The following is a 12,359-nucleotide window of genomic DNA, read 5'->3' as shown; positions in this document are numbered from 1 at the left end:
TAAATTATATTTCAATAAGATACTTAAGGCATCCCTAGGGGTAGTATATAGCCTGGAGAAAATCTCACTGGGAGCCCTATTTCCTTCTACCATTTGTATCCAGATGGCAAAGTTAACATCAGGTAAGAGAGAGAGGGAGAGGAAGAGAGAGAAAGATATCAAACTGTAGTCTAAACCAGAAGGGAGTTAAATGCGATGGATCACTGCCATGGTAGCAATTAGCAGAACTATGTGGGTTTAGAATGTGTTTGCGTCTTGGGTATTGGTTTTCTTGTTTTTGTTTTGGTAGACTGGTGGACTTTGCTCCCTTTCTCTTTTTCCCTCCCAGTCTGGGTCCAACAGTTGCAAGAGCTGCAGGCAGAGCAATCAACTTAACTAGATCTGGCCTAAGAATAGCTCTATCAAATCTAACCTGTCAGGTCCCTTACCTGTTTGCCATGTGACCTACCAAACATTTCTGTTTATGTAACATACGAAATGTAAACTTGGACACCAGTTGAGTCCTGTTCCAATCCAGCCACAATCTACATTCTTTCATCTTTCTTTTTATTTACAGAGCTTCCATCCGGCAACGTTCCAAGTCTCAGCTTTCTTACCTGGCACCTGAACCTTCATTAGCTGCTATAGATCATAAGTCTACTTATGAAGAAGACAGAAAGGTCAGGCACCAATTGCTCATAGGGAAATGGAGGAAATCTCTCCTGGGGCTGTTGTTCTTTAAACCTAAGGATACGAGTTTTCTAGGCTTATGTCTAGTAATGTTTCACTAAGTCAAACTAGATGATGTAACATTAGAACCTAACGAAAGCTCAAACTTTTACACAATATTTTAATTGTGTAGCTAATTACTTTTGTCTAGCTAATTACTTTTAAGAATATATGGTAACCACAATTCTAAAATTCTGGAATTCTAAGGGTCAATAATTCTTAGACGCACTATTCTAATAAACACAGGGAATGTATTCATTATATGTAGTTAGCAAATTATTTGCTTATATGTCAACATCCTTTTAAAAAGTTTTAAAGAATATCTGAAAACATTTTTCTCAAATTTTAAAATCTCCTTCTCAAATTATAATAACCTTGGCAAAAATATCTTAATGAGCAAACATGATTGAGTAGGCTAGCCCCTATACAAGTTATCAACATTTTTTAATTAATGGAGGTCTATTAGGTTTTATGTTCATTTCACACAATTTTATAATTGTTTTAAGATACATTTAAAATAATACCATTAATTTTAACATAACACAGAATAGCATAAAAATTACAGAGATAGGAGAGGAAGCAACTTGTATAGCAACACAAAACTTTCTTCATAAGCATGCAGGTGTCTTGCTGTTGTGGACATTGTCCAGCTGTCACATAAGGTGGCTGTCGTTCTCCCCCAAGCCTTTCCTGATCACCGCGTTTCACACTTTAGCCTGATCGACTCACTTTCATTCCCCCAACACCCTTCATTAGAAGCTTTTCATGGTAAATTTTCTTGTTGAGCCTTCATTAAAGCCATGTTGCCTTATCCACTTACTACATTATAAGCTTCTTAAAGCTAGTGACTACATCTTATTTGTGTTTGAATCTACTTGGTCACCTAACCCAGTGCCTTGCAGCTAGTAGGAAGGAGGTTTTATTTTATTTTATTTTATTTTGTTTTTGAGACAAAGTCTCACTCTGTTGCCCAGGGGTAGAGTGCCTTGGCGTCAGGCTAGCTCACAGCAACCTCAAACTCCTGGGCTCAAGCGATCCTTCTGCCTCAGCCTCCCGAGTAGCTGGGACCACAGGCATGCGCCACCATGCCTGGCTAATTTTTTCTACATATTTTTAGTTGGCCAAATAATTTCTTTCTATTTTTAGTAGAGACAGGGTCTCGCTCTTAAGCTGGTTTTGAACTCCTGAGCTCAAGCAATCCTCCCGCCTCTGCCTCCCAGAGTGCTAGGATTACAGGCGTGAGCCACCGCGCCTGGCCTAGGAAGGAGATTTTAAAACTAGAATGAAAAATCAAAGTTCTACGATAAAATAGAGCCCACACTGAAAGATGTAGCAAAACAAGTAAGCCAGAGAATATTTTAATTACATACACATCCATTATGCATGGTATAATTTCAAATTGTCTTCAATAAAATTCCAGCGTGTGAATCCAATTAGGAAGTAATTATGAACACTGGTTCACAATGGGTAAATTTGGAATAAAGTACAGTTCTACTTATGATTGTGACTACCTTAGGACTATGACAGAAGGATTATTAAAGTTACCTTTTGGTTTTAATATATTCATATTGAATAAATAGAGTTTTCAATATCTAATATAATTGCTTTAAATAAATTCCATAGAATACTTTTTCTCTGGAGCAGCAGGATGCATCACAGCAAGAGAAAACATGTCACAAACAGAGTTTCTTACTTCATCTTGCTGTTGAAAACTCAACTCTTCTAATTCTAGAAATAACTATTTCATTAGTCCGTGTTGCTGCCAAAAATAACTATAAGATGCATTATAAAAGAATAGGGCTGCGTGTGGAGGCTCATGCCTGTAATCCTAGCAGTCTGGGAGGCCAAGGCGGGCTGATTGCTTGAGGTCAGGAGTTCGAAACCAGCCTAAGCAAGAGCGAGACCCCATCCCTACTATAAATAGAAAGAAATGAATTGGTCAACTAATATATATAGAAAAAATTAGCTGGGCATGGTGGTGCATGCCTGTAGTACTAGCTACTCGTGAGGCTGAGGCAGCAGGATTGCTTGAGCCCAGGAGTTTGAGGTTACTGTGAGCTAGGCTGATGCCACGGCACTCACTCTAGCCTGGGCAACAAAGTGAGACTGTGTCTCAAAAAAAAAAAAGATGCATTATAAAAGAATAGGAGTTTAATGCAAGGGAGAAAACCGAACACTACATTGAGATTGCAAACATAACGGTACCAATCATATTCAATTTTTGCATTTTTTCCTAGTTTCTGGGTAAATGTTTGACAATAAAAGTAAGAGAAGGAGAGAGAGGAAAGAAAAATCTGGGGTTTTTTTTGCTGTTGTTATGTAAGATAGTAGATGGCCTAGCATAGTTCAGAGAACCGTGAGATTTCCTGGAGATCTTAGGTCAGATTCCTGTAGAGTTCTCTGGGTGCAAGAAGCACTCAGAAGAGAGCCATTCAAATAAAAGAAAATCTAAATTAAATATAGGGGCTAGTTTTAGAGAGATTAAAATGTTCCTTATTATATTCTGCTCATCAGCATTATAAATTAAGAATAGAACGATTAAACTCAATTAAATATAAATCAGTGTAATTTTTTAAAGATGTTACTTTATATTTTCTCTAGTTAAGGGAAATAGAAAAGAAAAAGAGAAAAAAAAAAAAAATGAAAGGGAAGCCAATGAGAATTATGTTAAAGCTCCAAGAGAAAAAGGTGGAGTGGTGGAGTTAACACTGCTTGTTTGTACAGTAATTATATGAGTCCTTTAGATTTAAAGAATTATTTTTAAAAAGGAAACCATAAAATTAGGGTTAATAAAATTTGACTTATGAAAGTTCTGACCACAACATGATATGAATAAATGTTGCTCAGTTTTGGTATTTTAAAGTATTTTAATACTTAACTAAATTCTGCAAGCCAAAGCTTTGGAAAAATCCTTTCTTTTTCTCATTTTGATGGAGAAGGCCTAACCTTGCCTTCTGTAGATTGGGAAATGTTCCGGTGCTAAAAGTTGATTTCTACAAAGGAGTTGTCTCCACCTTGTGGTCTCACAGAGTATTGACTCAGAAACTAAGAAGTGCTTCCCAGCTCCAAGTGGGTTTTCTACCCCAAGGGCTCGTAATTAGTTGGCGACAGAGATAAGACTATAGTGCATTTCTCCTCACTCTCTAAACTGTACCATCAGCTCCCATGAATGAGGTCATATCTAAGTTACAGTGCTGATAGAATTAAGTTTAGGTTTAGGGGAAACCCACAGGCTAGAGTTCTCCATCCTGATCCCTTAGGTGTCTCTTTCCGTGAAACTAAAAACCAAGGCAGAATATATAAGCGATCAAGTCAGGGTCAAATATTAGACATGCATAACTTCATCACAGCTAACTTGTAAGACAAGATTTAGGCATGTGTTAAGAGAGAAGACAGAGATAGGCCCCAAAAAACCACAATGGGTATTTGTTCATTTGGAAAATCTCTGCTACTTTGTTGTTACCATTGCTTATCATCGAATCTTGAAGTTATTACTAGGACAGGAGACTCTGTTGAATGGAATGCAGAAACCAGTGTAACAGAGTGTAGAAAGCAGGACATAAGATTTAAGTTGGAAGTTATATTAATATTTTCCCTTGGCCAATAAGCACTGATGGCACAGCTGTGAAGGGCCGGGTGTTATGCTGGGGAGGCAAAGATGTGCAAGAGCTACTGTGGTTCTCCCTAGAATGGAGTTGCTGACAGCTACTTCCTTACATTTGATTTTTAAAAAAATAAGCCTTCTGCAACCTGCCAGTGTTACAATAGAGGTATGAACTCTGTCGTGAGGAAACACATAAAAACTTTATAATTTTACCTCTTGCTGTGAGTTCCTGATTTGCTGTTACTTTATCCATCTTCCCTTTAAATTTAGTTTTGAAAAATCAGAAAAAAAATCTTTTTTTACAGAATGACTTTAATTATATTGTTATGTAGCTTTCTTCTATTCCTCTACCATTCTCATAGTGGAAATATCAAATAAAATGCAATCAAATATTCATTCTTTAGGGGCAGATTTTCTAGTTGTCTCATCAGATTTGACAGGTTTGACATTCAGGTTTGACAGCTGCATTTTGGGGGAGATGTTGGGAACCGTTTTCTTTAAAGTCAAACTTTTAGTGTAGGAGGGCAAAAGAAAATTATTCAAATTAATTAATTTACTTTTCTTGTTAATTTATCTTAGAATGAAAACCACGGGCAAAGATTACTTTACATTGTTTTAAAATATCTTAGGTATTGCTGTTTAGTGTTGGGGATACTTTCCAGTATCAGAAGGTTAGAAATTTCCATCATGTCAGGCTGTGGGTGAACCATCTGCCCTTTACTTGAGATGAAGATACCATCTCTGTCTTCCCTGAAAAAATAATCTGACCAAAGGTAGTCAATACCTCTGTTCACAAGATATGCAGAAGTATGAGCGACCCAGAGAGATTGTCTCCCCAGAACAACCTCCTACTCCAACTCTCTCTCTCTTTTTTTTTTTGAGACAGAGTCTCACTCTGTTGCCTGGGCTAGAGTGCCGTGGCGTCAGCCTAGCTCACAGCAACCTCAAAGCTGGGACTACAGGCATGCACCACCATGCCCAGCTAATTTTTTCTATATATTTTTAGCTGGCCAATTAATTTCTTTCTATTTTTCAGTAGAGATGAGGTCTCGCTCTTGCTCAGGCTGGTTTCAAACTCCTGACCTTGAGCGATCCTCCCACTTTGGCCTCCCAGAGTGCTAGGATTACAGGCGTGAGCCACCTCGCCCGGCCCCAACCCTCTTATTTTAAGGATGAGATGACAGGTTCCAAGAGTTAGACCACTGGTGGCTGTGTGGGGCTTGTCCAAGAACCCCGTTCTCCCTATGCCTATTCCACTCATGCTTCCCCAGACAGCCTTCTTCCTCCCTGGCATTGATTGCCTAGAGTCAGTGAGCTGTCAGGGATGAAATAATTGAACAGAAGGATTTGCTACATGAGTGAGCAGTAATGACAAAGTGCAAATGTTGGGGGCAGGCCAAGAGAGAACTTGAAATGGAGGCAGTAACAAATTCATCATCAGCCTGAGCTACCTTCCTTCATCCTATTTGGCTTGCAACGATAATGAAATGGACATGGCACCAGGCTTTTATTTAAATTGGATGTGATCTTTGACTTTGTAAGCAAAGGGAAAGTTTCTGAAGATCCTTGCTGTTGTCTATTCTTGCCATTCAGCTACCTAAAGGTAAATTACTACATATTAATGAAAGAGAGCATGAATTAATAGTTTTGTAGTCAATTTGCTATAGATATTTTTAGTACGTTTTAATAGAAAAGTTAAAAAAATCAATACTAATCTATATAAGCCACCTAAAACCTTTTCTCGAAGTGAGTAATAAATTTAACAAATTATTGAATAAATGGGCCTAAAGACCAAGCACTGAATAATATCCACAGCAAAGAAAAATGATGGTGTTCTGTATGTAAAATTTGCCATTGAAAGGATAAAAATTTGCTAGTTCTGACACTTTAATGGCAACTAAATAGATCAGAATAAGGAAGTATTAATTTTCACTTCTTGTGAAGAAAATGTGCAATTTAGAAATCCAAATGGAATACCACTTACTTCTGGGTACTAATTAAGGAAAATCTTGCTGAAAACATATCAATGATAACTGTTGATACCACTTAATTAATTTTTAAAATTATTTTATCTCATTTCAGATATACTGGTCTGCCTTTGAGCTTTAGCCAGGTACTAGATTATAGAACCGTGACATTTATGTAATTCCACAAGTCCCCACAGGTGTAAATACAACCATATCAAAGTTTTTTTTTTTTTAATTAGGAGTTATTTTTCCAAAGATCTAACATATTTATTACTCCCTGAGAGTTAATAAATATGTGATCGAGAAAAGAGAACTACAAACTCACCTTCAGGTGAGCAATCCTCTAGGTTCAGTCTCATCTAAGCCACGGCACAGTCTCAGGCAATTCAAAACCATTCCTTAAAAAATAACAAACCGCCGCATCTCATAGATCTTTGAGGTTACTCACAACCAATCAAGCTATGACTCTTAGATCTAGGAATGCCAGAGTCTGCTATATAATAAAAGAAGCATATACACAATGTCCGTGTGTATATTTGGATGGTTAATGTAACTCTGCCTCCCTTCAAGGACAAGGACACTCTTGTGGAAGAAGAAGTTGAACCCGCCCCAGTCAGGAGGATTCTGAAAGTCAATGCTCCGGAGTGGCCCTACATGCTGGTAGGGTCTGTGGGTGCAGCTGTTAACGGGACAGTCACGCCCCTGTATGCCTTTTTATTCAGCCATATTCTCGGGGTAAGCAAGCAGTGGACTAGCTTTCTTCTCCTCATACCTTTTGTTTTCATGAGTGGATATTATCATTTTTGATAGGTCAGCTCTTTGTTTTAATGTATTTAGCTCTTTTTCCTCATCTCTAAAGGATGAAAATTTCCTGAAGTCTCCATCACACAGGTCAGGGGTGAAGCTGAGCACTGTCATTTGGGCTAGCAGGACACTGTCACTGCAAATTTAGTGTTAGAAGAGGGCAATTTCCCTGGTTAATATATATATATATATATATATATATATATATATATATACACACACACACACACACACACACACACACACAAACCTAATCAAAATGCAAAGCAGGTTCATTGAAAAATACAAAAGGACTTTAGAGCAATTTTGATCTTGCCTAACAGCTGAGCTACAAAGTTTGACTTATATAGCAGGTGTTAGTGTGATAGATAATTCTTTGCTGATTGCACCATAGAAATAGGCATGTGGCAAGGAAGCAGGAAAAGGAAGAGAGAAGTAAAATAAGGTATGGGTAAAGAATAAGCCTATTTCAGTTTTTCACTTCCTAGGAATTTTTTTATATTTCTCAGTTGACTTTATTACTATAATTCTCATAATAATAACAATGAACATTTACTAGGCACTATCTAAGCACTTTATGTATAATAGTTCATTTAAGTTTCCTGATAACCATTGAAGGTAGGTACTCTTATTATTCCCACTTTTTTTTTTTTTTGTCAGTTGAAACATACAACTTTATTGATGATACACAAATGAGATCTTTGGTGGATAAATTCAAGTGGAAACAAATAATAGAAGAGTAGGCCATTCATGATGGACAGGTTCACTGTCAAGTCACAGAGGAATCGGTAAAAATATTTCCATCCAAGCAGCACGATTAAAATCAAAAATGTGTTTTCAGTACGAGAGGACTATTTATTTGGTTATTATTCCCACTTTACAAAGCAGCAAGCCAAGGCACAGAGAATTTAGGATGGCAAGGGGTGGAGCTAGGATTCAAATCCAGCCAGGGTAGAGCTAAGTTCTAACAAAACATTGTCATTCCAAACTTATCAAAATGTGGTCATGTTTTTCTAGTTGGAATTCACACACACCCATACACACACACATAAATCCTGTTTCCTTCCACAAGGAAGGAAACCTAGAATCTAGGAAACTTTATTAATTTGTTCGAGGGGGCGCAGCCTTTAGGTGACGGGGCCAGGACTAGAACCCAGGTTTTCTGAAGCCTAAAGGATTTGCCAGCGCACTGCATCGTCAGAGGTTAGTGAGTGATACAGGCTTTAGTTCCCTCCTCTATTTCTCTCTCTCCCTCATCACCTCTCCCATAAAGGTCCTGACCATAATAATGTCCCCACAGGCATGAGTTGTTCAGAAAGACCTGGATAATCCACAAACAATTAAAATCAAGTCCGTTGTGCAGGGAGGGCCCCAGCCACAGCTTTATTTTCACACTGCCACCTTGTGGCAAGTCAGGAAATCGCGTTAATTTCAGGTAGCATTGGAAACACAGGGACCTTTAACTTTGGTTAACTGAACCTCTGGTGGTGGCACCCATGTGGTGCTAAGAATCTTTTCAATAATTAATTTATGCTCCTTGATCTCCTAGTAAGGACAACATCCAAATATAGAATAAATCTTTTATTCCCTGAAGAGGTCTGTATTGTCTGTCTCGCCTGCACACGGCGCTGGGGACCGGGGAACACCACGTCAGTTACGATGCTTTCCCCTGGGCAGTTTCCAGTCTGCGAGGAAGGCCGACATTAAGCAGGAAAACCCACTCATCACTCGACAAATACGTACTGAGCACCTATACTTGGCCAGGCGCTGTTGCTGTGCTGGGGCTAGAGAGGAGAACAAGAAAACCCAGGTGGCTCCCTGCTCTCGAAGAGCTGACGTTCCAGTAGGGAGAGGCTCAGGAAATACACCTCACTGAGCAACGATGGAAGCGTAGCAGGGGTAGGGCATGGAGTTGAATCTGAAAGTTTGCTTTGTAAAAAACAAATCCAGAATGTCGGCTCCTTTGCTGATTAGCTTTCTCTTTTATAAAAGCAGAGTGAAGAATATACTCACCCAACTCTACCCAAACCGGGTACATGAGTGCTGTGCAAAGAGTCCTGACTTCCCTGTCAGGTGACTTTTTTTCTGAAATTGGTTCTTCTATGAATAGTTACTTACCATACCCTGTGTGCCTGGGGTCATCACCATGCCAGTTCTCTGGGCCTCAGTTTCCTCAATTATAAAATAAAGGATTGACGGAGATGGTCTCTAAGATAGCTTCTAGCTCTAGTGGTCTATGAATTAGCCAAGTGAGGAAAAAAAAAAAAGATTCAGCTATAGCGTCTGCCCTTTTTGAGCACTCACTTGGTCACTGGCAGTGAGAACATTCTCTGTGATTCTTCTAGTCACAACCAGGAATCCTAGGATGGCCTTAAACCAAGCAATTGAGCTTCTCACTTTTCACGGGACCACAGTAGTGGGATCTAGCTGGTGAAATCCAAAGTTGGCTCAGCATCCTTGTTCTCACAGGGCTACATTTGCTAAGAGAATAATGCTTAACAAACCACTGTTTTTACTTTCTGATAAAGAAGATTATTTCTGTTTGTCTCTTAGCATCATTATCATGCATTCATCAGTAAACTCATGATGCTCTCGTCTCACAGGGCATGATTATAAGTCTGTTTTTAATTGCTCTGTTTTCATTTTGACATACCTAAAGGGCACCATATTCACATTTGGTGTATTGAAACTACTCTGTGGGCATGGACCCAGCAAATGATCGGGCCCTATTAGGTGCCTGGTTGCTAATCTTGCTAAGCTTCAATATATGCGTAAGGCATGATTTTTCAACTTAATTTTCCAAGTCAAGTAGACTTGGAAAATGTGCTGGGTGTTCCAAGCACAGCAGTTTGGATGCAGTACCCTGGGAGAAAGCGTGGACTTGAGAGTCAGCCAGCCCTGGTGGAGCCAGGTCTCTGCCGTGTACTATCTTGTGTACCTCTGGGCAAGTGGCTCATCCTTGATGAGACTTCGTTTCCTTATCTGTGTTATGGAGCAAGAAAACTTACCTCACTGGGTTTTTTTGAGAATCCTAATTTAAGTTAGAGCAGGTTGATCCGCACATTTGACATCTGGTACATAGCAAAAGTTTAGTGAATGTTAGTTTTCCCCTTAAACAAGCTTAACCGTTACAAAAATGACAAAGATGACAAAGATGTATGCATAAACTATAGCGAGTCAAAAAACAAAGGAATCTTTGGATGGGTAGCCCTCTGTGCTGCATTTCAACACTAACAATGTACAAAGAACGCAGGAGCAGAATTTTGTGAAAAAAGATTATGGATGGATAGATGCCCAATCTCGAACTGGACAGTTGTATGCACTTGAACGTTAGCTAAATACTCTTTTTGACACTGAGAAGGTGGGAAACACAAAGAGCCTAAAGAGCTTGCCCAGAAGCAAACCATTACCCCAGAAGCTGAAAAGTAGGCATTTCCTTATCTAATAATAACCACCAGCTAAATGAACTTGAGTAAACGACTTGATGTTTTGGGCAAATGGGCAAATCTACAGTCCTTTAGTTCATGATTATAAAAGGTAGCCTTATGAAGGAATGGGAATTGTAGTATCACAGTTGGGGATTTCAGAGTATTTGTATAGTGATTTTACGAACCAAACTGAAATATAGTTTTACATTCCTGAATGTGTAAATTGTGTAAACTTGTGACTTCTGCTCTGCTGGGAAGAATTACTGTGGTGTCTTATGAGCCCACGTTCACCTGTTTTGAGAACCATGGAGGTCCTAGAAACTCTGTCTGAGAAACAGTAAAATCTCATTAATCTGAAACGCCTCCTCCCCACTTTGGAATTTGTGAAAATTTGAATAGGTTACTTTTGCTTTACAAAAAATGGAGAAGTATGCATTGTTTTCAAGGAGATTTAATTGGCACATAATAGGCAATCAATAAATATTTATTGAAGAAATGGTTTCCTTTGAGAAACTGTTGGCACTGTTGTAATTACTCAAATTAATGCAGAACAATAATTAAGGATTTATTGTACAGCTCTCTCATGCATACTTTCTCTGAGCCCTCCCAGTTCCTTTACATTGTATGACTTAGGAAGGTTTTATTTTACCTAAAATCCATTTCACTGCCCGGCAATGTCATTGGAATATGTTTTTTCATTTTCTTATTTGTAACAGCTTAATCCTCAATCAGTTACCTGGCAAACATCTATAAGTTCAGAATATATTTATGAGTACAGTTTACTATTCACTGTAGACCAGAAAACCCCACTCATAATTTCCACAGTTTGGGGGAGGAGTGTTTTCAGCTCCTGGTGATTTACAGCTATGGTCCCCAACCCCCTGGGCAGGAAGTTTAGGAACCTGGCCACACAGTAGGAGGTGAACCCAGCCAGCAAGGAAGCTTCAACTGTATTTATAGCTGTGAGCTCTGCAACCCCCACCCTCTAACCCCCTACCCTGTGGAAAAATTGTCTTCCATGATATTGGTCCCTGGTGTCAAAGAGGTTGAGGACTGCTGATTTAGAAACCACCGCAGTCTCAGATGGAATTTTTTTTCCTCTTCTATACCAATTGTAGTCAATGCCTTAATAATTAATTTCTTTTTTAATGATGTATATTCTATAAAACTAGTAAGAAGCAAATTGCCTGAGTCTAAAAATCATCTTTCTTGCATCTATTATTTGAGAAAGACAAAGGTCAAAATACTACTTAGAGTTTCGTCCCAGATAACATTCTCAGATTCCCAAGTATCTTCCTTCCTCCCCAGTCCCTCGCTCCCTCTTTCCTTCCTTTTCCCTCTTCTCTTCCTCCCCTCCTTCCTCTCTCCCTCCTTCCCTTCCCTTCCCTTCTCCATTTTTTCCTTCTCTCTCTGCTTTATTACTTAAAGGATTTGAGTCATTTCATCACCCTTTTTGCCTTTGTCAAAGAAGAGCCAACACAATCGCCTAAATCAAACACAGAAACAAGACAAAGACATTACAGTAGGTTTCCATTCACCCCAGGTTACTTTCCCCACAGAGGAGTGAAGTACATCATTATCATGTTTATTGCTAACTTTGATTTAATTACTAGTATGTTTAAAGGGAAACCATTTTTTAAAGACTTTGTTTTTTTAGAGCAGTTTTAGGTTCACAGAAGCACTGAGAGGAAGGTACAGAGGTTTCCCTGTATACCCTCAGCCCCCACACATGCATGGCCTCCCCCATTACCAACAGCCCCCACCAGAGTGGTGCATTTGCTACAATTGACGACCCTGCCCTGACGTGGTCATCCAACGTCCATAGTTTACATTTGGTACACTGTTGGT

At 39.0% G+C, this 12,359-nt stretch overlaps 1 protein-coding gene across 2 annotated transcripts in view; it reads left to right on the top strand.

The window, feature by feature from the left end:
• The window catches only part of ABCB11 (ATP binding cassette subfamily B member 11), a 92,130-nt gene that overhangs the window by 62,882 nt on the left and 16,889 nt on the right, over window positions 1-12,359 (top strand). For both annotated transcript variants that reach the window (XM_012781877.3, XM_076005633.1), the window contains exons 18-19: window positions 557-659; window positions 6,850-7,014. In XM_012781877.3, the coding sequence (XP_012637331.2) occupies window positions 557-659; window positions 6,850-7,014 (268 nt within the window). The remainder of the gene's footprint in view (window positions 1-556; window positions 660-6,849; window positions 7,015-12,359) is intronic.

This window comes from Microcebus murinus, chromosome 8, assembly GCF_040939455.1.
Source record: "Microcebus murinus isolate Inina chromosome 8, M.murinus_Inina_mat1.0, whole genome shotgun sequence".
In the NCBI taxonomy this organism is placed as follows: domain Eukaryota; kingdom Metazoa; phylum Chordata; class Mammalia; order Primates; family Cheirogaleidae; genus Microcebus; species Microcebus murinus.
This window is presented reverse-complemented; position numbering and strand designations above follow the sequence as displayed.